The 26,431-nt window shown below is 38.2% G+C and overlaps 1 protein-coding gene across 1 annotated transcript in view; it reads right to left on the bottom strand.

Moving 5' to 3' along the window:
- MDGA2 (MAM domain containing glycosylphosphatidylinositol anchor 2) overlaps positions 1-26,431 on the bottom strand; it is an 811,206-nt gene that overhangs the window by 784,157 nt on the left and 618 nt on the right. Inside the window, exon 2 of the mRNA XM_077761231.1 lies at positions 26,174-26,430. Within this exon, the coding sequence (XP_077617357.1) occupies positions 26,174-26,430 (257 nt within the window). The remainder of the gene's footprint in view (positions 1-26,173; position 26,431) is intronic.

Raw genomic sequence — 26,431 nt, 5'->3', positions numbered from 1 at the left:
CTGAGACTGGAAGGATAGCAAAGTATGTGACAACGCATGCTTTGGAGTCATTCTACTTGGGTTTGAATCCCTCATTTGCCACCTACTAGCTGGGTGAACTTGGATATAACATTTATCTTCCCTAAGCTTGGTATTGTAGTCAGTAAAACGGGGATAACAAGAGTGCATTCTTCACCACAGTGTGAAACATATATATGTATATGTGTGTATTTATATATTATATCATATATATTATTTATATTATATTGTTTATATGTTAATATATATGTTTATATAAAGTACCTGCCCTACCACGAGAGCAATTTCAATTAAATTATTATTATACATTGTTTTATGGTTTACAACCCTTGTCACTAAGATGTCACATGCTCAACAATTATCAGTTAGGTGACAGTTTGATTTCAGGAGTGAATCTGCATCACAGAGAAGTTTTATATAAAATGCAACTGTTACTGAATCTGAAATCTGAAGCTTGAGTCTACTGGTTCCTTAAGTCCACATTCTCTAATGCATATACAGCTGATGAATAATGTTTGAATACTCTACTTCCATTGGACTAAGTTTAACTCAACTATCTAGGAGCACTCTCCTGCACTGCAATTTACATGACTATTTAAATCAGAAGTGGTTTACTAATAAAACACATTGCCTTCTCACAGGAACTTTGGCTGCCTAAAGAAAATGGTGTTTGGATTAATCTCTAGCTCTAGTATTACATGCAATGTTCCAATATCTTAAATGAATAATACAAATGTTTCATCCATTTGCCAAACTGCATGCCACTCATAAGCCAGGAAGATTAAAAGGTCTATTTTTAATTGTTCAAGTGTATTTTGAGTCTGCACATATATTTTAAAGCATCACTCGAGGAAATCTACCTCAAAAGTTTCTTATTAATTTCAGTGCATTATGTTAGATGATCAACAGTTGTATGTGGCCTTTTTATGGAATTATTTTTTTTACTGCACTGTATGCATCTTCGTAATGTCATCTTTGTAAAGTTAATGTAGTAACATCAGATACAGGCTAATAAGTTTTAAAAATCACAATTCCTTTAAATTCCACTTCATCCTTTGACTTAGGGACTGAATATCATAAGGTAGCTCATCCTGGATAAGTAAAATAGAAATGGAGATACAAATTTTAATCTTTTATAAACACTGCAGACAATGTGATCTCCTCCTGTGGACAAAAGTAATCATGTTATCCACTTTGACAATTAAACTATGGAGAGAATAATACTGGCAGAGTATAGTGGCATGTACCTCTTTTCTCCTACCATAAAATAACACAGAAACTTAATACCCACATGTCCCAAATATATCATTTATAGCGGTTTTAAAAGTTCTGGAACATTAAACATCAAATATAATGAAATGGAGAATCAGTTGTATGCACTGTAGCATCTTTGTCACTCTTTTATTTTCTCTTCAGCTCTATAACGTGATTGTGATTAATAGACACACATTTTTAAAAGCCTGGAAAACCATACACTACGACTATCACGTCAGATTGTCCTAAATACCCACTCACATACACACAATTTCAAACCGTGTCTCATGTGAATCCTGATACTCTGCCTATGTAATGATGTGCTATTTCACACTGTTAAAAAGACATGAATGCAGATTGTAGAGTTAGACATTCTAGCTTCTAATCTGGGCTTTGGCACTTATTAGCTACCTAACTTTTTGCAAATTATACAGTCTGTCTGAGACTCAGCTTCCTCCTCTGAATTTTGGGATACTATTAAAGAAGTATTTTGAAAAACTATAAAAGAAGGTTTATACTAGATAGTTCGTTTTCAGTAAATGGTATTATTAAGAACATGATTATGAAATTCTTTGTCTCTTCAATAAGAGTATACGTTCTGTGAGGACAAAGATCATTCTTATAATTCGTGGAATGTTTCCCTGAAAGTATAGAAAGCAACATACTGTATACATAATGACTAATAATGATTTACACAATGAACAATTGTAACCAAAAATAGAGACCAACAACAAAAAGAAAAAAAGAAAAGAAACCAGAACAATTAAGTACTAAACAAAGTGTAAGGAAAGCTCAGCTTCAAAGAATGGGATTGGAGTGGGCTGGTGTAGTAGGGAAAAACAATGGCAGATGGCAAGTAGAAGCCTTTCCAGACAGAGTAAGACTGGACACAAATCTCTCTACAAAACACATTTCATAAGTATGTATCAACCTAAATGAAGTTTACATAAAATATGCTACTTAATTTTGCTTTTTTCACATGTCAATACTTCTTTATTAAACCACCTTTAGACAAATTTTCTTTGGAATGCCAACAGAAATGGAGGACAAATGATGTATTTTTACCTAAAATTATACAAACAATCATTCTACATAGAGCCACCATGTTAACAATGATGGTTTACATGTCTTCCAGCCTCATGTCTTATCCCCAGAACACGTAATTCTTTAGACATATCAATACATTAGAAAATTTCTAAAATTAGTTACATAAAATATATACATTATATATATAATAAATTAAATTTTCATTGGATAATTTAATAATTGTTTCTATAGTCCTAGTGATTGAGTAAATTCAGATTTTCACCAAAAGACCTATGGGGTAATTTGTTCTTCTTAAGGAATGAGGGAAGAAATTCTTAACAAAATTAAAAACTTTACTACTGTTTGTTATCCTGAGACTTCAATGACTACATCTATGAAAAACTGAGTTCATTTCTGAATCTACGCATTCATTCTCTAGCCCCAATAAAATAACTGTTCTGTCAAATTACAAAGTGCTCTATACAGTATAAATGCTGAACAAGTCAGAGAAGTCCTTATGCATCTGGGTCACCCAATTTAGTGAGGAAGATACCTATCAAATTATTGCACAGATAAACACAGAATAAATCATGAAAAGAGCTCAGAGATAATACATACAAAGATGTGAGAGGCTTAAGAGTAGACTTAAAGTTAAATAGATGGTCATGAAAGGCTGCTCTTTTGAATCTGAGAATTGAAAAATCAGGATGAATTAGGCAGAGAGAATTGGGAGGGGGAAGGGGAAAGTGCTGGTTAAGTTCATATGTAAACTTTACTGGGTGCCAAGTTATTTCTTGTTTCTGTGGAATTAACATATAAAGTTATACAAAGCAAAGCAGATGGTCCTCTCTCATGTTGGTGGGTCTCATTCAGTCAGTTGAAGGTTTAAATACAACAGAAAGGCTGACTCTCTCCCAAGTAAGAGGGGACTCTTCTTGCCTTACTGCCTTTGAGCTGGAATATCGGTTTTTTCCTGCTTTCATACACATACTGAAATGCTGGTTGTTCCTGGGTGTCAGGGCTATTGGCCTTTGGACTAGAACCACACCATCTGCTCTCCTAGGTTTCCAACTTACCAACTGCAAATCTTAGGACTTGTCAGTCTCCATAATCCCAGAAGCCAAATTCTCATAATAAATCTTACACTATAGATAGATACAGACATAGATACAGACAGTTGATAGATACTGTTTCTGTGAAAAACCCTAATACAGGCAAAAAAATTTCCGAGCAAGGGATAAGCAGGTACAACGATTCTGAAGCAGGAAAGAGTCTAGTGCTTTTATAGGGTGAAATAAAAACAACTGTCTCCATCAAAATGCACAAAGAAGCAATTCAAGATGTAGGCAGAGGCGGGCACATCTTTAACATATAAGGATGACAGTAGAGTTTCAAATTTATCTTCAGAGGAATGAAAAACTACAGAATGGTTTTTAAGGTAAAGAAGTGATATAATCTGATTTATGTTTTCAAAAATCATGCAGGCTTTATGTATGGATGTGTGTATGCAGTTGTATGGAGTAGGTAGAAAGGCTGTTCACAGAGGCTAGAAGAGACCAGTTAAGAAACCAATGCATCTACAAAAATGAAATATAAAAATGGCATGGATTAGGGTAGTGGCAGTAGTAGATGTGAGACCTGTTTTGCAAGCCTGATTCACAATAAAGGTGATAGACAAGTTATAGGGGCATAGAGGAGAGGCCTGATTCAGAAGTATGACTTTCAGGTGGATGATAAAACACATGTGTAGACATGAGTGGCCGACCTTTAATGAGAGGGGACGACTAAGGGGAAAGATAAGGCAAAGATCAAGAGTCCAACTTCTGACATATTAATTTTAATGTCTTTAAGCAACGTAAGTAGAACCGTGAATGGGGCAATTACCTTTATTCATCTGGAGCCCAGAACAAAGATCTGATATGGAGTACAAGTTTGCAAGTCATTTAAGCTGCCTAAGGCAATAGGGTGCAAAGTGAGGGGGGAACAAAAGGAGGAAAAGGACAGGTATCTGAGAATCTATAATATTTTGCAATTAAGAAGAAGAGGAAGAACTAGCTAAGGATATACATAAGTGTTATCATGTAAGATATTTTTTTGTTAAAAAGTATTATTATTTTCCATTCCTATAATGTACTATTAGGACATCTCATATTCTTTTGGAATAAGGTAAGTTATTTACAGAAAACTTAAATATGGCCAATATTCTTCTCATTTATTATTCCTGAGGACAAAATTTCTATTAGACATAATAAATTATTCACAGAGAAACCTGAACTTTCATTATACACACATAACAACCAATAAAAGTATCAGATGACACATAAATATTCTTAAATTATATATAAAGAAGACTAACTCCAATGGTAGGAAATTCACTAAGTAAGTTTCCTTTCTCTTCAAATATTAATTTATTCAACACTTATAATATTTATGTGTTTTTAAAGAGAATTAGACTTTGATTTATAAATGTAAAATTATAAAGATGACATTAAAATTATTTCAAATAAAATTGTTTCAAATTTATATAATTATTTCTTGAGTCCTGTTAAATACTAGCAAACCAAGAAAATGGAGGATGGATAAGGAGATAGAACCTTATAACTATGGAATAACTTTTAAAATTGCAAAGATTTTATGATGATTCTCTTTCTCTCTCTCTCTCTCTCTCTCTCTCTCTCACACACACACACACACACACACGTTTCTCCAGAAATTGATAACTGACAGTGGAAAGAAAATATATCGTACTTTTAATTTTTTTAAAAAAGTTAAATGAATAAGGACTATAACTCAAACTCAGAAATAAGGATCTCAAAAATCCCTAAAGAGTTGGCACATCTGGCCAAGATATTTACCACACCATCAGAAAGTAGCTCAAAGTCTGAGGCAGATTCAGACTGAGAAGAAACAGGTATTGTCTGACAGACCATTTTCTTTCCATTTTCATCTTCTAACTTCTAACAACAAATTCATATAGGTAGTTATGAGTGCTGTACTGGCATATCCTTAATATCCAGTAAGAATCTTAATGGACAAAAAAATTATTACCATAAGAACTGAAATTGCCATAGTCAGAGTCTTTCAGAATAAAAAAAAAAATATTTTCTATAAAACACACAAAAAAAGAAAAACCAATCAAGAGAGTAGTTAATCAATTTCCCAGGAGAACAAAATTCATTTATCAGGGTGAATACTATGGAAGCAATAGCTCTTTGCTGAGATTTCCTGAGATCTATGATGGAGAGTGCCTGAGCTCGATGTAATTTTATCTATGTCTTATCTAGTTGAACTGAAATGGTCTATCAAAGGAAGGTGTATAAGGTCTCAGACACTTGAAAGTTTGGAGTAACTAGTTAATTACCAGGAGTACAGAATTAGATGGTTATTTCTGGGAACTACCCATGCATTTGAGAAAGACAATGGAAAACTGACATTAATTGTTTTTACTGTGTTTAGCAGAAAATGGCCTCTCCCCCAAGATGTCCACTTCCCAATTCCCCAAAAACTGTGACTGTATCTAGGTTGCATGACAAAAAGAAATTAAGGTTGCAGATATAATTAAGGTTCCTAATTGGCCAGCCTTAAGAGAGAATATGCTGGGTTATTGGGGTTGGACCAATGTAATCAGGGGGAGATGTGACTATGGAAGAAAGGAACAGAGAGATGCAACAATGCCATCTTTGAGAAATGGAAAAACAGGCCATGAGCCTGGAGATAAGGGCAGACTAGAAGATGGAAATGACAAGAAAGTGGATTCTTCCTTAGTGCCTCTAGAAATCAACACAGCCCTGCTGACCCCTTGATTTTAGTCCAGAGAGACACGTATCAGACCTCTGACCTACAGATCTGTAACAAAAATTATACTGCTTTCAAGTATTAACTTATCATCATTTGTTACAACAGCAATAGACAACTAATACAATCATTGTTTAAAGTGAACTGTGAAAGACAGAGAGCCTCTCTGTCAGTAAATGAAAACAATCTCATTTCCTACAGAGGATCATGTCCAAAACTTAATTATAAGGTAATGAGCTCTGGATACAGTTGAATCTACCTGGAAAGTCTGCTGCACCAAAATAAAAGACTTAACTGGGAAGAGGTGGAGACCTGGAAATTAAGGAAATAAACTTCAGGTGTGACACACTCAACAATCTTGATCAACAGGCTGATCAACAGGCTCCTCTGGACTCTATGTGACTACAGAAGGGGTACACTCCTCACTGTCCAAATTTACTGCTTCCTCCTTGAAGACAATTTAGATGACAATTCACTGGAAGAGGACATAAGCCCCACTCAGGATTTGTAACCACATTCTCTCCCATGTAATGGGTCAAAAACTAGGAGTAAGTCACAACTGGCTGGTGATATGCTGAGTCTACAAAGAAAGGAAAAGGACGGTGGCCCATAAGAACCACAGAACCTAGTGAACATTGCCTGCAGTCAGTAAAGTAAATTTAGGACTGAGTTTGAGGATGCTGGGTCAACAGGTAATAAAACATAAAGTTGGAAAACAGAGTTCATTGATGCAGAGACCTCTGCGTAGCAAGACAACACTTTTCTCCTTTAGAATCTACTCCTATACCTCCTACTAGTAGTCAATCCAACAACCAGTGTTAAATTACAATATAACCCAGCCATAGCGATGTTAAAGTTGATGAGGAAGAGAAGCCAATATTCTCTGAAGGAAATGGCTTTAGCCAATAGGCACTAGCAGGAGCTGGAAGAGTTATATACAGAAATGAATCCTGAGGATGCTGGCATAAGATGGGAAAGCATATAAAGGTGGACAATGGAGAGTTTTTTGATATGGGAGCATCCTCCTGGGATAAAGGATTTATTAGCATCCTTCTGAGGACCCCAGGAAATGATGCAATGACACCTGAAGGAAAGCCTTGCAAATGTGACTTACAAGTGACATGCTTACTAGGTGAAATAGAAATCCACATAGTAGAAAATTTCTACATAGTAGAAGAGGGGATCATAAGACAAAATGTATTTTATTCCCAATAAAGGGGATGGACTTACGCTACTGTAGTCACTTTCTTTTACTGACCCCTGTGTTAGTCAGCAAGAGCTGCCATGACAACATACCACAGATTGGGTGTCTCATAAAGTTCTTTTCTAGCATTTCTGGAGGCTGGAAATCCAAGATTAAGATATTGACAGGGTTGGTTTCTCCAAGGCCTGTCTCCTTGGAAGATGGCCACTTCCTACTGTGCCCTGACCTCTGTATGTACACTTTCCTGATGTCCTTTCCTCTTTTTTATAAGAACATCAGCCCAACTGGATGAGGGTCCCACCCTTATGACCTCACTTAAATTTAATTACCTCCTTAAAGGCCTTATGTCCAAATATAGTCACAGTGGGGGTTAGGATTTCAACATGTGACATTGGGGACCATGATTTAGTCCATAATAACCCCCTTGGAAATCAAATGTATGATTGGTCAAATGTAGAAATACAGTGTCAGACAATGAAGCATTTTAAAATTTTACCAAGACTACTGGTTATTTGGCAGAGTGATGAGGGAGGTACGAATATTGTTTCATTACCTTCAGGCTTTCTAGAAATAGGGCAAGCCAGACATTATGTCATTATCATACATACCGTGACTAACAAAGATTCTCTTTAAAAGATTAAGAGAAGTGGTAAAGCTTGAGTGTACATGCTACTTAAAGCCAGAAAACTCATCAACTGACTAGCGTGAGTGTTAGGATGAAGGGTCTCCACATTGCTGAGGTTACAAACACCAGGAGAGGTCATATGGAACTGGGTTCCCTGATGGCAGTGGGAACAACAGGCTCTCTAAATAACAGAGGCCAGTTGAGGAACTTAAGCATCAGAAACAATGTTGGCACAATTAATCATAAGAACGGCATAGTGGCAGCCAGGGTGAGGGGGTTCTCTAAAGTGCCTATTATCCCAACCCTAAATTAAGACAGCAAATCACAAATATATTGTTTATTGGAAGGAATGGAAGATATGAGTACCATGCTTAAAATCCTAACGGAGGCATTATGTCCCAATTTTATTCACTGGTCTGGTCCATACAACCAGATGGATGCTGGAAGATGAGAGGGACCACCACAAATTCAACCAAGCAGAATCCCAACTGTAGGTGCTTGGCTAGTTTGGTATCTTTCCTATAACAGACTGATATGATTTGGCAACTGATCTAGCTAACATTCTTATTCATCTCTTTCGAAAAGGAGAACCAAAAGCAGTTCTCATTCACACAGAGCAAACAGCAGTATACTTCCACCATGCTGACTCAAGACTATAAGTGTTTCATTCTCTGCCATACTCTATTCTGAAAGTATCTGAACTTACTGAACATTGTGTAAAATATTACACTAATCCGTTTTATCAGTAACATTCTATTAAGTGAGCTAGATAAGCAAAAAGTGGCAAGTACTTTACAGACCCTGGTAAGACACAGGCAGGCAGAGGACAGAAAACAAACACCTTATCAGTGCAAGTTTTAGGGGTCTAAGACTTGAGGCATGCAAGGACAACTCTACCCAAGAACAAATTACTGCATCTCACATTGCTCATCAACAGGAAAGAAGCAAAATCCCTAACAGGACTCTTTTGATTAAGGAAGGATATATCCCCTGCCAGAAATACTGCTCTCACCTACTTACCACGTGCCACAGAGGGATGCTGGGTTTGAGTGAGGCCTAGTCAAGTCAAAGACTGCAGAAGCTACAGGTTGCACTGAAGAAATCCTGGAGCTTGGGCCATGTGACCCCACAAACTCCATATTATTAGAAATATCTTGGGTGAGAGAAGTTACCATGTAGAGTTTATGGCAAGCCCCAGAAAGAGAATCACAACAGACACCTAAGGTTTTTGAGCAAGCCCATGCCATTTGCAGTAGAGAATTTTAAATCATTTGAAAATTAGTTTTCAAATGGGCCTTAGGAAGAATGCCTGATTATAGGCTAGTAGGAGGCTATATAAGCAAAAATGTCTACTATAAGCTAGATTTTATCAGTTAAGTGATGCAATATCAAGCAGGTCCAGGAGCAATCCATCATTACATGAATATGGCACATCTGAGACTCAGCACAAGTTGATAGAAAATGCACAGGTAAGCTAGGTAGTTCAGACCCCTACATCTACCCTGGGTAAAGAGCACTGGCTCATTACCCTCAATTCATACCCATGACTTCATGAGAAGTCCCATATAACCACCAAGTCCAACAATGTTCCACAGATGGGTTGGCTTGATATGTGTCTAAACTAAAAAGGTACTGCACCTGTCCTGAAGCTCCATTAGGGGTGCCTTCAAAGACAGCAATGAGGGGAAATCCACTCAATATGTGAGCTTCAGTGACCGTACACTTTATGTGGAAAGAAAAGTCACTGGAGGATACATACACACACACACACACACACACACACACACACACACACAAATACATTTCACTGAAAGTAGTGAACAGAGTGGCTGGGTGGTTGGTTGGAGGACTGGAAAGAGAAATCATAGAGTATCAGCAACAATAACTCAGGGAAGAGACATGCAAATGTACCTATGGGAGCGGGCATAAAGTCAACAGATCTTTGTCATTAATGTATTTGCCTCCACCATGAAAGAGGCATGTAACTGACTGCATTTTCTAAAGAAGCCTGCAACAGTTTTTCTAATCCCAGAAACCCTTCTTCTAAGGAGAACATGACACTATTCCCATCAAGTAGTAGGACTGATAGTCCCTTCCCTTCAACCTGGGTAGACCTTCATCTCTGCCTCAAACAACAGAGTACCTTAGAATCAGTGCATGTGACTTCCTAGGTAAGATCAAGAGATCACTTCTACCTTTCTGGGATACATGCTCTAAAAATTCAGCCACCATGGTGTGATGAAGCCCAAACTATGAGAGAGCCCATATGCAGAGGTCAGTTATAGGCATTCCATCTGCCAACACAGCTGAGGTCCCAGCTGTCAGCCAGTATCAACTCCCTCACATGTGAGTAAAGATGTCCCCTGATAATTCCAGTCCCCAGATGTCAAGTCATCTCTGCTTTCGAGTCTTCCCAGGTAAAAGCTCAGAAATTATGGTGCAAAGGTAAGCCATCATGACTGTCCCTTGTATGAACTCTTGGCCCCCAGAGTTCATGAATTTAATAAAATGGCTGTTTTATACCACTAAATTGGGATGGCTTTTTACAGAGCAATAGTAATTCGAGTAAGGCAATCAAAAGCATAATTAATAGAATGACTTGACCAGGTGACATCAGTCAGCTTGCCATTAGTCACCACAGTGTTGGTGCAACAGGTGCAAGAAGGAAATAGCCACAGAGAAAAGTACAGGCAATATGCACATACCAGGCAGCATAGACAGGCTCCCAGTCAGCAAGGCTTGTCTAGCAAGTGCTACTGCTAACTGTCCAACTGACCAGTAAGAGGGACCCTGACATATACCATTCAAGGAGAATAACTAGCTGTTATAGTGGTAATTGACTACATTGGACCCCATTCATCCATGAAGGAGCAGAGTCATCCTGATTAGAACTGACATATTCTGGGTATGGATTTATAATCTACTGCCTAAAGGGTCTCAGCAAGCACCTCAATCCAAGGGCTTTCAGAATATGCGATTCATCCAAATGGGAGCCCTCATAAAACTGCACTAAACAAAGTGATCCACTGAAAAGGAAAAAAGGTACAGCAATGAGTATATTTTATGATCATAAAACCCAATGGTTCTATCATATCATGTGCCATCACAAAGCTGCTATAATAGAACAGTCTTTTGAAGGAGCAGCTGATATAGCAACTCGGAGACAATGGCCTGAGTGGACAAGGCACCACACGCCCAGAACCTGGTATAGCCTTAATTTAATGACCATTATGTGGGGCTGTGTCCCTAGTAAATACACAAGTCTAACAATCTCATTCCACTTCATTCCTAGTAACCTACATGGGGTACCTGTGCTTTCAGTCCCCAGAATTCTAGATTCTGTGTGGCTAAGATGTCCTCGTCCCCAAAGAAAGAACACTTTTGCCAGGAACAACAGCAAGAGCCCTGAACTCTTGTAACAACTGTCACCCAGCCACTATGTGCCAAACACAAACAGGCCAAGAAAGGAGCAGACTTTCAGGCAGGGATAACTAAGTCTAACTGTTAAGAAAAGGCAAGACTGCTATAACTAAAACACCATGTGAGGAGGGAAGAAGACTCCTAGTACCCAGGGACCCTGGTTTACATATCTGCTTAAGCTGCCCTACTGATTCTGACAGCAAAATGACTAATGGCGTATCTGTAGAAGCAGCCTGAGATGGCATCATAACCATGATCCCAGGTCCTTCAGAGTGGCCAGCTGTGGGGAGGACGCTCCTAGAAAGGGTGGTAGAAAAGGGGGATGATGATTATCAGGTGTGGTTCTGAGATCAGGCACAGCAGCAGAGGCTGAAATTCATCCCACTAACTTTCTTATGTTTCCTTAAGAAAAGAAACTTACTCCTGGAGGACCAGTTCTCCAATGGGATGAACTCTCATAAGCAACCAAATATGAAAACTATAAAGAGGGACATGCATTAAATGTGATGCTTTATTCAGAATCCCTTCTACACGAAGATATTCATTCAGCTACTAAGAATATTGCCTGCTGATTGCTTACATCTGAGTTCCTCCCAAGATTTGCCTTCAACCAAAGGGAGCCACCTTACCCAGGGGCAGCAAACATCTAACGACTGATAGAAAAGTAGGTAGAAAGGACCTTTCCTATATCTGTGACATCTCTGAAGGTCCATCCTACATAAGAGTACCCATCAGCTCAGCTTAGGGCTCTGCTGCAAGTGAATCACGGTTCAACTTTTTCTTCTACTCAATCCAGGCTCCCTTCCTCCCTTACAGGGGCTACAGGACATTCCCTAATGAACCACCTGCATGTAAACCTTCCTCTCAGTGTTCGTTTCCTAGGGAAGCCAATGTCTGACATGACATCTCTCATTCTGCCTTGACCCATCCTACCAATTCCCATGACCTACACCCAAGTATCACTTGTAAAAACAATAAATCTATTCCAATGCATTCTGCCTACGTCTAGGCCAATACTACAACCAGGCTAAGATAACCTGCTTCTCCCTATGCAATTTGAAATCTAGCCCCCAGACCAGCGTACAGTAGTATGTTGGAAGTTTGCTTTAATGGATTTCATTTATTTGCTTTATCAGTAACTTCCCATTTGTAGAAATGCTGAATCTTTCATTAATAATGGAAAACCTCTACAATGTCACGATAATTGTTGGGAGGATGACAGCTATGTACAATGAAAAAGAAGCTGTCAATAGTTAAGCCACCAGAAAATATTCTTAGAGCAATCTTAGAAAAATCTTTGAAAATATCTAGGCTTTAACTTTTGTCACAACTACAGATATTTAAATAGCATATTCCGGTTTCACAAAATATTTGAAATTCACTATCATTCTTTATTTTGTTTAAGAATCTCTACTGCAGCTTTTTTAGACATTCAATCAAATGACTATTAATTGCTAATATATAATATTGAAATAAATGATAAAGCACAACATAGAGATGCTCCTAAATATTAGGTATATAATTTTATGCCTCAATAATTAAGATACCATCCACCTTCATCCAAAATAGCATATGTATCTAGAGTATGTATCACAAAATACAAAAATTGGAAGTGGAGAAAGACAAAAATAGGGTGTACTCTCTTCCACAAGTACTCCCAAACACAGTGTTAAATGTGTGAGGTAGTAAAAACATAAAATCTATGATTAAACTCTTTTGAACTTTGATTTGACTCATCCTTGAATCTATTCCTTTACAAAGGCTTGCGGTGTAATTTGAGATTCTTAGATTACAAAACACATGGGACACCTGGCTGGCTCTATTCGTAGGGCATGTAACTCTTCCTCTTGGGGTTGTGAGTTCCAGCCCTATGTAGGGGGTAGAGTTTACTAAAAAAAAATTTTAAATAAGATTACAAAACACATGATGGCCCACTCCGTTTGACAATATTATTACAATTTTCACTGTGCAAATGTCATCTCTCAAGACTCTCAAGTATTTGGCTCAGGTATGAGGAAATTACTACTTAGAGGAAAATTCACTAAATTAATGTTTCTCTATGTTCTTAAAGAGGTATGACTTGAAAATACAACAGTAACAACCCAGTCATGCTACAGAATTAATGAATTAATTATATGTAAATGTATAATGAACTTCAAGCATTGCTCTTTGCAGCCAGACTGAATTAAGAGTTAAAGTTCTAAAGGCTTAATAGCCTCTGAAAATTTGGGGGGTTGGTTATCAGTTAAAGAAAACATCAGCTGCTTAGAAATGCATGGCACTACAGCCGAATATAATACCTTTCCTGTTCTCTCTTGAAATGGTTTCCTATCGAAGCAGTTTCTGTATCAATCACACAATAGCCAGAATGGTACAGGGTTATACTATATGACACAATTACTGCATTCAAAAAGCATAGGAAAAAAATGACTACTATGGTAGCAAATGCCACAGCTAAAAGCCTAAAACAAATCACTAAACTGCACTAATTTGTAAGCTTTGAGGTTTGAGGAACTCCCTGGCAGCTAAGAGAAGGACAGAGCTTGCCATCAACTGTCCTCTTGAGCACAACAAGNCTGAAAAAAAAAAAAAAAAAAAAAAAAAAAGCCCAAGCAATACCTGGAGGGTTCTCAAGGCAAAATCAGGCCAAATATGACATTTAACTACCAATCTTACCAAGGCCAGTGATTGTTAATCAGCCTGGGGGAAAAATAAAGTAGTACACTTGACAGTGGTTATTTTTTATAAGCACATGCCTCCTATTTTACATGGAAGAATAGAATTACTTCTGCAGAATATCTAGTAGAGCCATGTCTTCATTTTTACAGGTCACTAATTATGAATAAGCTTAAAATATCCTTTCAGTCCAAAAATAAATTATACCAGAGAGAGCCCTCAGTATGGCCATTTCAATTCTAAAAAGGAAAAAAAAATTATAAATCCTATCTTTCTTTCCTAAAAAAAGAAGGCTGTATGATATAAAATGCTGACATTAGCTGCTTATATATGTTTCTCAGGCAAAAAGCTAGACTTTACCACAAAATTTGCATTTCAAATATATACTGTTTGAGGTAAGTTTCATGAATGGCACAACATGAGCTAGCTAACTTGCATGTTTTAATCACTAGAAGTTCTAAACACACACATGTATGAATATAGCTTAATAATATATATAAGAATACACAAATATTTATTTTTACATGTACTTCCAAACGTATGATTCCAAACTTAGTCACTAATATTCATCCATCTCAAAGATATAGCATAATAAATACAAAACACCTAGTACAAGGTGTGGCAACAGTAGGCACTTAATGAATGGCAATCATTTTATAAAAATTATTATATCCAATTTATTATTTTTCAGTAATACAAAAAGGCAGATAATCCAAGTTACTTAAATTTAGTTTATGGATGAATTTAGTATCCTCATTTGAATACAGATACGCCTGATACTCTAGAAGCTCACCAAAATGAGGAAAAAGACCACTGTAAAAACTTGGCCAGACAAGTGTATGGTCTTCTCAGTATACCAGTGACACTGGGCTTCAGGTGTACTCATCACTGTATTGCAAGTAAAATAAACTGACCATGTAGTGAGTGCTATTACGCAGCTAAGAAAAATTTCTCTTCTGTCAACTGCAAAAATAGAAGGAAAGACAAGTAATGTAAGTTTCTAGAGGTAATGTTATAAACTGGTGAACAGTAAGAACATGAAAGTCTCACAAAAGGGTGTTTAAAAACAAAACGAAAATTAGGTAAGAGATTGCATGCCTGGTCGTCAAAAATGAATCAGCGTCTTGTCTGCAAAAGAAACTGAAAGGCCATCCAATTCCTCCAGCTTAATCTAAAATGTATACTAATCCAAGACACCTACTCTATGGATATACAAACACACACATACACACATACATAGACACAGTTAATACATGTGAATATATTTTTTAAAGCATATACATATATACTCTGTATACAGATATATATCTGTAGTGTGTGCAGATTATTTACACCTAGACAGAGAAGATTAATCTTTCTCTGAAACTGAAGAGGTGGTTAAGCATAAAGGTTTCAAAGTATTTTCTTTGCATAAGGAAGTTTAGAGAGTTGACATATTAACAAGTGAGTTTTTCATGATGACAGAAAATAAAAAACTTAGATGCTTTTGAAATGCTCACCCAAATCATATATAATTAGAATAGAGTTCAATACTAAAATCACAAAATCACAGTGAGCAGAAAGAAGGCAACTTTCAACCCCAGCTGCTGTGACTGCAGAGATGTTTGTTAGTGAAGCACAGGAAATAATCAGAGAATAAGTAGCCTCTGAGTAAAAGGCTGCAGCCTACTGGGAGTTATTCTTGTCTTAGGTAAATAATGGAAGTTTCAAAACCCTAATCTTCACAGCGATGATGTCACCATGTAGCTTAAATATTGCAGGGAGTGGTCATGATGGAAGAGACCTGCATCTCCTTATGCAATCACACGTAGGTGAATCTATGCATGACAAAGTGAGAATAAAACTAGCCAGAGACTGAGCACTGATTAATTGTGAAGAAAGACTGAAAGCTTTAAAATTAATATAGTAGCTCTGTACAGGGGAATGGTACAAGTGTAATAGTCCAGTGTGAAAACTGAACCAAATGATAAATATAAGTGAATAAAGAACAAGGGGAGAATCACAATAACAGTGTAGCATAACCACAAAAAAGAGCGAATTCAGAAACAGGGTAAAAATACTAACTATATAGCTTGTTGATAATAACGCCACTAATTCTGAGATACTGAGGTAACAGTGACAACTTCAAAACTACACAGAACACCAGTTAAATCTGTGCACATGACAGAATCTCCTGTGTAGGTGCTCATGGTGACTGACTTCACTAAGTCAATACTGTTCATTCCATGGAACAGGAAAAATTATTCTCAACTAATAATTTTGTTGTCTGCTTAAGGTACTGAGAAAATATGACCTTTTTGGTTTTGTTACAGAAGTACCTGACCAATATTCCCAATGAATATCTAATACCCTGACACATAAATGACAGCCTAATTAATTTTTCCAATCTAATTAGTGATATGAATTAGGATTCTTGACATGAACTACCTTTCACCCACAAAAAAATACAGTATTTGCAAGTATAATTCAAGTGCATTATGTAGAAAAATGTTTTCATACACACACACACACACACACACACACACACACACAGGCACACCACAGTTTAATGTTGACAAGATCCCAGCCCTTTCAGTTAATTCTAAAGTTTTTTTTAAGAATTAACTGAGTTGGTGAGAAATAGCAACTTTGGTCACTTTTGGATCAAAATTAGATGCTATACACAATGAATGTGCAATAACCTCATTTAATAATTTTCTGTTTTCCTTGTTTTCATTTTTATACTATCAAACATTTATATTTTTACAAGCAATTTCTACTTTCTTTTCCATTCAGATACTTTACATTTATAGACAGCTAATTTTCAATTATTCTGAAAGTGCAAGACATTAAGAATATCTTTGCTCCTTGAAACAAAAGCAAGATTTATATACACATCTGAACACACATACACATGTAAATATAATCATGCACATAAAATTTAGGTTACACTAATATTAAATGGAGCTTTTTTTTTTTAATGTTTGTTTATTTAGTTTTGAGAAAGAGAGAGAGAGCGTAAGCAGGCGCTGGGCTGTTAGTACAGAGCCCAACCTGGGGCTTGAACTCATGAACCATGAGACCATGACCTGAGCTGAAATCAAGAGGTGGACACTTAATCAACTGAGCCACCCAGGCGCCCCTCAATGGAACTCTTAAATGATGCAGGGGGTGAGGTTAGCAGTTTCCCACTGCCACCCCCACCAGTAGGGAATAGAAGAAATTCCAGGATATGCAAATTGAGAGAAGGAGGTTAGCCTGAGGTGCAATACCAATTACATGTGCACACAAGATGTAATATCAAATGGCATTTTCATGCACATATTAATATTAGATACACTGTTATAAAATATAACTTATTTTCTGCTAGACTGACACACTGGAATATTTTTCCAGAAAAATTACTTCTTTTATGTTACTAGCTCTGTACTCTAAGAACCAAATGGCAGTCCTATTATGAGGTTCAATTGCTAGCAAACCTGAGTGTACTTTCTTAAGAAGATGGAGAACACTTTCCATGCACTCTCCATCTGTCTCAGGTATAAAAAAGCAACCATACATTTTTATTGCTTCCCTTTAAGTAACAGCCCACTTTCCAAGGAGTTTATTGGATATGGAAACTGAGAGATAGACAGATTAAGACTATTTGTCTATGGGCACCCAGTAAACCAACAGCTGAACCAGAAGCAAGCACAAGTTCCCCAATAGTTTTCAACCACATCTTGCTGCTCTGCACAAAGATAAAAACCAATAATGAAAGCACATACCTCACTTTTCTTAACGGCAATGCAATCATCTCAGTGGCTATACATTTGTAATAATCAACATGACACTTTAAGTCATTCTGGACCTACAGTCCACTGCTTCTAAGTAGTATATACTCTAAAAGGGCTTTGAAAAGTGACCTTAACTCCACGAGTAACTGCTATGAAGATTCAAAGCTTCCCAAGGTTGCCTAGAACTTTATACACAACTGTCTTTTTTTCTTTCTTTAGGTTTATTTTAAAACTGTATCTATTTATTTTGAGACAGAGAGAAAAAGAGCCTGTGCAGGAAAAGGGCAGAGAGAGAGGGAAAGAGAATCCCAAGCAGGCGCCAAGCTGAGTGTGGAGCCTGATGTGGGGCTTGATCCCACCAACCTTTAAGATCATGACCTGAGCCAAAATCAAGAGTCCAAACACTCAACCAACCAAGCCACCAAGGAGCCCTGATAACTGTCTTATCTTCTAATGGAGCAGTCAGTCAGTTGGCTTCAAACTAACCAAACCCAAAATCTTGGTGGACATAAATATCTGAGCACATTCTAGAATAACACACAATGAAACTTATTTCCCAGACTTACAGACTTTTGCAGGGGATGGTAGAGGTTAAATGGCAGATAATCTCTTTCTAGTCGGGTATACTTTGGAGAAATAGCTTAGGCTTTCTTGGATATGCATTCTAGGCTTACTTTTCCTTCTGCACCACTATTCCTACAGCTGGGATCTGTGCTGTGGTAGTGCATTTCCACCTTCTTTATCTGTATGATGCCAACCCACTTTCAAGACTCAACTTAAGATGTACCAGCTTTTCCAACTTTTCTCCAGCTATAATCGCTCTCTCTTGTTTAGGCACAAACGTACATATTTCTTACAACCTTACTTTGTCTGTTTCTCCATTTAGTTTTATCTCTTCAATTAACTTGTAAACTCTTTGAGTTCACAGCCCTCACACTACACAGCTACATATGTTATCCACAGCAGTTACACATTAATTTGTTGACTGAATTACCAGAAGTCAGCCTACATCTGCCCACAACCTGTACAGAATTCCCACTGGCCATAGTTTCTAAAAAGTTGCCTAACTTCCTCAGATTTTTCTCTCCTTCTTGGGCATACTCACAGAAGCCTCCTCCTCTTCAGGAGGAAATCTACCTAAGGCAAAGCATGGACTCAAAACACATTTCCACTAAGAAATAACAGACAGAATGCGCTGATGCTTAATCTGTGCCTCTCTCTCCCTTATGCACCCAAATCATACAATTAATTAGAGGAAGGTGAATGTGGTCTGCCGGGACCACAGGCCCTATTTAAGAGTTCCTCATCTTTCCCTTTCAGGAGATCAGTAAAATCTCCCTGAAGATGTTCTTCAGTCAAATCGCAAACATTTTACTTCTTCTGTTTGACACACATGAGCATAGGTCTAATTACTTCAGAAAAAAATTTTGCTTTTCCCAATACTTAACAGGCAGATACATTTTTCTAATAGTCATTTCAGGCTAGCATCCTATTTCCTACTTACCTCTTTGAGATACGAGCTGCATTCTGTGCTGTCATTTAGGACTCCAGGAGACCTAGCTATGAACCAACCTTTCTTCTTTTAGACAGATATGTTTCCCTTTCCACAGAAACATTCAATTTTTGTCTCTCCCATTCTCATTACAAAGAAATAAAACAAAAATTAGGCTGCTTAAAGATATGCTCACATGTCACATACTTGACCCTATCTGTCAACCACACAGCAGTCTTTAGTGTTGAGTGGGAACAGTAAGAAACTGATGTCTCCTACTCTGATGAAAAATTATAGAGGTACCATACTAAAAGACACAAAAAATAAGTTACTTCATAATTTCTAATACCCTTGCTGCTACCTAACAATACATCTTTAATTAATATTTTATAGTAAGTGTGTAATAACCAAAAAATAATTTCCTAATATTTGAAATCCTTTCCTGAGATTATAAACTTCTGAAGAATATGTGATTTGAATTATAAAGTGGAAATCACCATCTTACTGAATTCAACCAATGATACCAACAGAAAAGAAAAGAAAGTGTTTTAAAACCAAGTTTAGGAAAGGCATAGTATCTCGAAAAAGTGTTAAGAAACCAATATAAAAAGAGCTCAACTCGGATCAGTGAAAGGAGGTATAATTAAGAAAGATATGGAGGGGTGCCTGGGTGGCTCAGTCAGTTAAGCGTCCAACTTTGGCTCAAGTCGTGATCTCAAGGCCCATGAGTTCTAGCCCAGCAGTGAGCTGTCGCTATCAGCACAAAGCCCACTTCAGATCCTCTATTCCCCCCTCTCTCTGTCCCTCCCCTGCTCTTTTTCTCTCAAAATAAGTAATTTTTTAAAAAGAAAGAAATGGAATTGTACTGGTATAAAATGGAAAATAAATGTGTGCCCCAATAATGCAACATGAGAAATTTTATTAGAAGGTTGAGGGGGGAAAAATCCATCCAATGAATGTGCCTGGATTCTAGAAAAAAGAGTTGTGAAATTTCTTTCTGTAAAAAAATCTTAACAACATAGAACCGCCATTTGACTGGCATGTTGGGTCTTCAAGTAGTGGGAAAATTTAATGACATATTATAGTCTCTTCTCACAACTCTATAATTGTATAGGCCCAAAAGTTTACTAATTGGATTTGAAAATTAAAATAGGATGCAGTTTCCTATGAGTGCAATCATTTATTCAGTCTGCTGTAAGTAGTATATTTACACTGACAGTCACTGAAACAAAGAAATGAAATTTCATTTTGTGGGACTATTCAGTTAACAGCAATAACAATGAAACTGAAAACGCTCACCCTATTCATTCATACCTGAAATGTACTCAATGTAATACTTTGCCTGTCCCTCCAAAATAGACAAAAAGGAGAGTAAGACATTCTCCAATTCAACTCAAATGGCACATGATGATGGCACAGTCCCTTAGTTGACTGTAGCTGCCATAAAGCACCACTCTAGCGCTAGTTCCAGGACTAAGCAGGTATATCTATCTGCCTTTGTCTTTTGTGGGTTGCAAGCCTTAAACCCAACTCTATCAATATTCTTCCCAAAGCATAAAGACCAGGCCAGAGAATGTGAATGACGAATTACCTTTACAGAGGAAAGCAACCCACGATCACAGTTCTCAACACTTAAAAACACAAAAACTGAATCCATGAGGCTCATGTTGGTTAAGTCCCATCTCCAAAAGCCCAAGGACAATCACACTAAAATAGTTACATTTTAAAAGAATACAGAGCACATTCCTTCAGAAAAATTTGCTTGTACCCTACTTCTCAAAACAGATTTAAGGTGGTTCACCTTATAAAAAATATATATATATAGTATCAATAAGAGTCAAAACCAGAGACAATAAAATTAAGCCAAGAAATCAAGACCATGAAAAATGCTTTCCTTAGATTTCTTTAGTGATATCTATTCACCAGAACTGTCTCTACAATTTTACCTCTGATTCTTAATTACCTTAACCCTGGCATCCTTTCTAACTTAAGTCTCTAGAAAATGATCCCTTAGGCTTGATGTACAACCTGCTCAATCTAAAATACTAATAAGGGCTTTCAGAAAGATCTATAAGAAATGAGCAAGTAATATTATATAAAATAATCTTCCCATTTTGCATGCAAAGTCTCAACCTTGAATGGACAAAAATAATCCCAAGATGCAAAGGACAGCCCACTCTTGGTGATGATGATGTGATGGCGGCCAAGGTGGTGATGATATGAGTCTGTCCATGCGTATGTGTACTGCATATACAGACAACAGGGTAGAGAGTAGGAAGAGAAAAAGGGCTGACTGTAAGTGGTAAAGCTTCAGACTGATTTTTTTCAGCAACATTTATTAAAGTTATATCTCCCTCTCCAGCCATAGGCTGACACCCTATATACGTATTCAGCCAAAAGCAGTCTCTAATCAAAGGGTCTCTCCAAATCCAAAATGGACCCCAAAAATCACAATTCAATACACTTAGGATAATTCTGCCATGAGGATGACAACATCCTGGGAGTGGATGTAATGGCCAACTGATGTTCTAGAGCACTCTTACCCTTTTGGATCAATCCGTCCATTCAGATTCTGCCAACTGACAGGCTGAACTATCTTCTAGATCCTTCCCATCCACCTTAAATGTCATCCCTAAATTATATATTAATTGATATTACTGGAATTGAGTGAATATAGCTTGATAATGTGTCATATACATACATTTGATAAACTAATTCTATTTATTGTTTCTAACACATCCTGGGAACTATATAAGACGATGCATTAAGCATTTCAGGATACCTAGTCATTCACTGGTGGATTGGCTCCCATTAAAAACTATTCAGACATGGGCTTTTGTTTTCCACTTGTAGGTCTGTCTTGTGCTAATGCAGTTATAATCTTTTATGAGTCTCCTCGGAAATTAAGGGCATGATAGGTCAGAAGTAAAAATACAGTGTGTGGCAATACAGTTTTTTTTTTCTTTTTCAGCAAAACAACTGAGAAGTTTATGGGAGACAGGATTCTCAATATTGATTCTAGACATCTAAGATCTCTAGAAAACACAGTTAAACAGATACAGCTGAGGCTTATTATGACCCTTGATGCTATGCTTAATCAGTTATCCTAAAACTAATACAATGGAAAGACAACAAAATAATGCCAAAAGTGGATACCATTTCATTGTTCATTTAAGGACTTTGGTTTTCAGTTGTAAGTAAAAATAAAATTAAAACAAAACTCAAATTCCAAGAGTATTCTGAGGAACAAGTTTTGAATATAAATAAATTTTTAAAATTCAAGAAAGTCAAATCTGTAACTCAAGAAAGTGGATTTTAAAAACTACACAAATACAGATATCTCCAAATGAGTATTATCTATCAAAATATTTAAGAGTTGTCTTAGGAAGTCCACATGAAATTTTTGATGCTGCTCTGTTACAAAGAATTATTTTTTTTATAGTCTTCCTTTCAGAAGTGTTTTTGAATAATTTCTATCATTGTAATGCCATCTCTGGTGGGGAACATTTAATACACAGGAAAATGCCAGTTTTTAAATGTCCTTTTTAATGACATCAGAATTATTGACGGAGGGTAGACAGATATAAATTGATGGATAATTTCCCTTACCCAAATACCACATATACACAAACCTCAGCTACTGTGCATTTAGTTTCCTAAGCAATATTCCAAGATAAATAACAGTAAGTTCCTAGGTCTATGGAACAAACTTTTACAACATTAAGTACTGTACATGGTGCCAAGCTAATTGTACACAAGAGGAACAAGATATAGTAACTCAAAACAATATAATCTGTGCATTAAAATATTCTCAATTACTTAAAAAAAAAAAAAACCTTGAATTTCACACTGAGTTTTCCAGCCAAGAAGTGGAAGAATAAAGGGACTGACCAGCGGTTTCAAAGAAGAAAGGTTACAATGACATATTTCTAAATCGTGAAGTTAATTTGAGGCTACAATGAAATAATTTTGCCTGAATTAACTATAAGATAATTTTTATTTCCTCTTTAACTTAGCTACTAGAAGGCAATATTAAGAAATAATACTTTGTGTGTAACATGAATGGTTTTACATCAGCAAATACAAAGGGATAAAGGAATATAGATTTTTATGGTAGCGAACTTCCAATGTAGATCTTTAATGTCTGTTTATAACTGCCCTGCTTTCTTACTCGTTTTCATGGTTCTTCAAATAAAATGTTCCAAATACATTCTACAGCCTTACACTAACTCTTAGGTCTATGTCCTTTCCACAACTGATTAATATTTTATACCTCAATAAACTCACTATAAACACTCCGAGAAATAAAATTCAAACTATTTTAGTTTAAGAAAGGTGTCATGATTATACGGTCAAAGCAATGAAATCTGAAGTCCTTATCAGCTGTTCTCACACTTCAGCATACATCACAATCATCACCTGAGGTAAAGAACACAGATTGCTGGGGCCCACACTCTGAATTTCTAATTTAGAAAATCTGGGAGGGACTGAAAATTTACATTTCTAACAAGTTCACAGGTGATGCTGATGCTGATGGTTAGGAGTTCCCCCGATGAGCACCTAACTTTTGTCCTAAGACATTTAAAAACTAATACATATATTTTTTCACCCACCTAATAGCTGTGACATTTATAAGGATCAGGATGTGATTAATTTTCACACAAAGCCTATTCTATTCCAAGCCAGATGCCTAATAGCCACATCAATATTAAAAGAAAACAGAAAAAAAAAAAAAGACCACTACCTTCCTCAGGATGATTAGTTCAGTAGCAGAACTGCCTCCCCCTTTGTTGTTAAGCATCATGGGCATTAATTCAACGCAACTGTTTGCTACTTGTTTCCACTCCTAGATTTTACCCTTGTCCACTTCCCAAGATGAAAACTTTCAAGGATTTATAATCTGAATGACAAAAAGTGACAGGAAAATAGTACCATGCCTTTCTAAGCCAGACACTTCCAGCATGCCTGCCATCCCCCCAAACTTATTATCTCCTACACACACACACACACACACACTCACACACACAGAGCTGTTGTTTAATCTTTTTATTTGGGATGATCTGAACAAATGAAAGAGAAATAAAGACTTAGATATGGGATTAAAGGAATCCAGACTCCCCCAAGCTAAGGAACAGCTCCTTCAGAAGGCTCTATCTCCAGCATTCCTCCATCCTTAGAATCTCAGCCACTTTTAGATATTCAGGGCCACCAGAGTCCAGCAGAAGTCCAAAGAACACTAAATGTGTCCCCTCAAGGCCCCACCTCCTGCTGTCAGCCAAGCAGTAAGATCTGCCTGGAGTTTTAACATCTCTCTCAACAAACATACACACCATCATTATCACCACCAACACCACTACCACCATCAAGCAAGTTCCTTTGGGAAAGGGGGAGGGGAGGGTAGAGATAGGGAATTAAGATGCTTTAAGGTAGGAGAAAGTGAAATTTTCCTGGCCTGAGCCAAAAAGGGAACTAGGAAGGCAAGAAAGAAGAGTGGCAGATGGAGAGCTGGAGGGGCCATAGCTCACCCCTCCCAGACCCCTCCTGGGTACCTCCTCACACGCTCAGGTTCAGCCCGGTAAGAACACAGCAGAGACAGTAAATAAACGCTAGGTCAGATCTCCTGTCTCCTTTCTCAAACACCTGCCCACGGCACACTCCACGTTTCCAGAGAGTTTGAGTATTCAAGGTCCCCTTCTACCCGCTCCCACTCTGCAATAAGTTCCGGGGTCCACAGGGAAAGCTCCACAAACACTCCTGCCCTTAGCCCAGGGACAGCCACTGACCTAGCTCTGCAGCGCTGGAGTCCAAACCCTGAAGTGATACCAAAGGCAGTAATTGAATTTCCAGCACACACTGACCCTAGGAGAGCTGTAGGAGAGTGGTGGCCTGCTGTCCCCTCAATAGCTGTTCTCCTAATCTCCCTACCATACCTCTGAGATCACAAAAGTTATGTTTCCTTTGTGGCACTGCTCTGCTCGTCCCAGGAAAACACGCACATTTCAACCAGAGCTGGGTGCGTGTGTCAGAGTCTCTTTCAATCCCGAAAGCCAAGGGTGCCAACTGCTGACAGGCAAAGGAACCTAGATCTGCTCTTGAGGACTTAAAAACCTCCAAATTAACAAGCTCGCCCTTCTCTGGGTCCTAACCGGCCCAGATCTGGGTTTTCCAGACAACTGAGGTTGTGTTCCTGTTGCAGCAAGCTGGTGTCCTGCCCCAGAGCCGAGACGCGCGGACTTGGCCGTCCGTTCATTCATGCATTTGCTCATCCATTCACATAAACATGTCCCTTAATTGTGTCTGGCACCGAGAATCTTGCCTGCTATTTTCCCCTCCCCAAGTCAGTATTCATGGCAACGCTGGTGCAGAACGCAACTCAACTGTCACCCCACTTCCTGAGCCGGAAAACGAAGTCATGTAGGCATTCACCAAGGGGGTTTAAAAAAAAAAAAAAAGAAAAGAAAAAGAAAAAGGTGGAGAGAAGGAGGAGGCGGGAGATGGACGGATGGGGAGCTCACTGGGGTCACATTCGAAGCTTCCCTTCGGGGTGGGGGGGGGGCCGCGGCACCGGCACCGCGGCAATGCAAAGAGCCAAATCATTATTAAATCAAGGACTGCCGGAGCTCCGTTCCCCAGCGGGCATAAATCAAGTGCAAAGCCACTCGTTCGCAAGAGTGCAGTGTCGCCGGCTCGACCCAACTCCCAGCCCGAGCCGAGGCGCTGGGGGAGCGGCTCGCAGCCCAATCCGCAGCGCGCTCGCTGCCTCCTTACCGCTCCCAATAACGTGATGAAGTGTAAATCAAATACCACGCCGGGAGGGGCCCCGGAACGGCGCGAGTCGTGCATTTTCGCTCGCCAGCCTATCTTGCCTAAGAATCACAAGGTCACGATAGCGTCGCGATTGCACTCACCGTAGACTCCTTGGCCAGAGATGCCTTCCAGGAGGACTGTCAGCAGCCACACGAGACCGTACACTAAATCCATCTTCACGTGAACATGAACATATCCAGCCCAGGGGGGACGCAGCGGGACCTTCCGGAGGCCGGCGGCCAGCCGAGCGCGCTCCACTCGCGCCCGGGCCGCGCCGAGGTGCCCAGGAACCGCTCGCCAAAGGAGGAAGCGCCGTCCGTCCGTCCTTCCCCGGCGGCGGCCGTGAGCGGAGCGCAGGA

The sequence above is a fragment of the Crocuta crocuta genome, unplaced genomic scaffold (assembly GCF_008692635.1).
Source record: "Crocuta crocuta isolate KB4526 unplaced genomic scaffold, BGI_CrCroc_1.0 scaffold163, whole genome shotgun sequence".
Lineage (NCBI taxonomy): Eukaryota > Metazoa > Chordata > Mammalia > Carnivora > Hyaenidae > Crocuta > Crocuta crocuta.
This window is presented reverse-complemented; position numbering and strand designations above follow the sequence as displayed.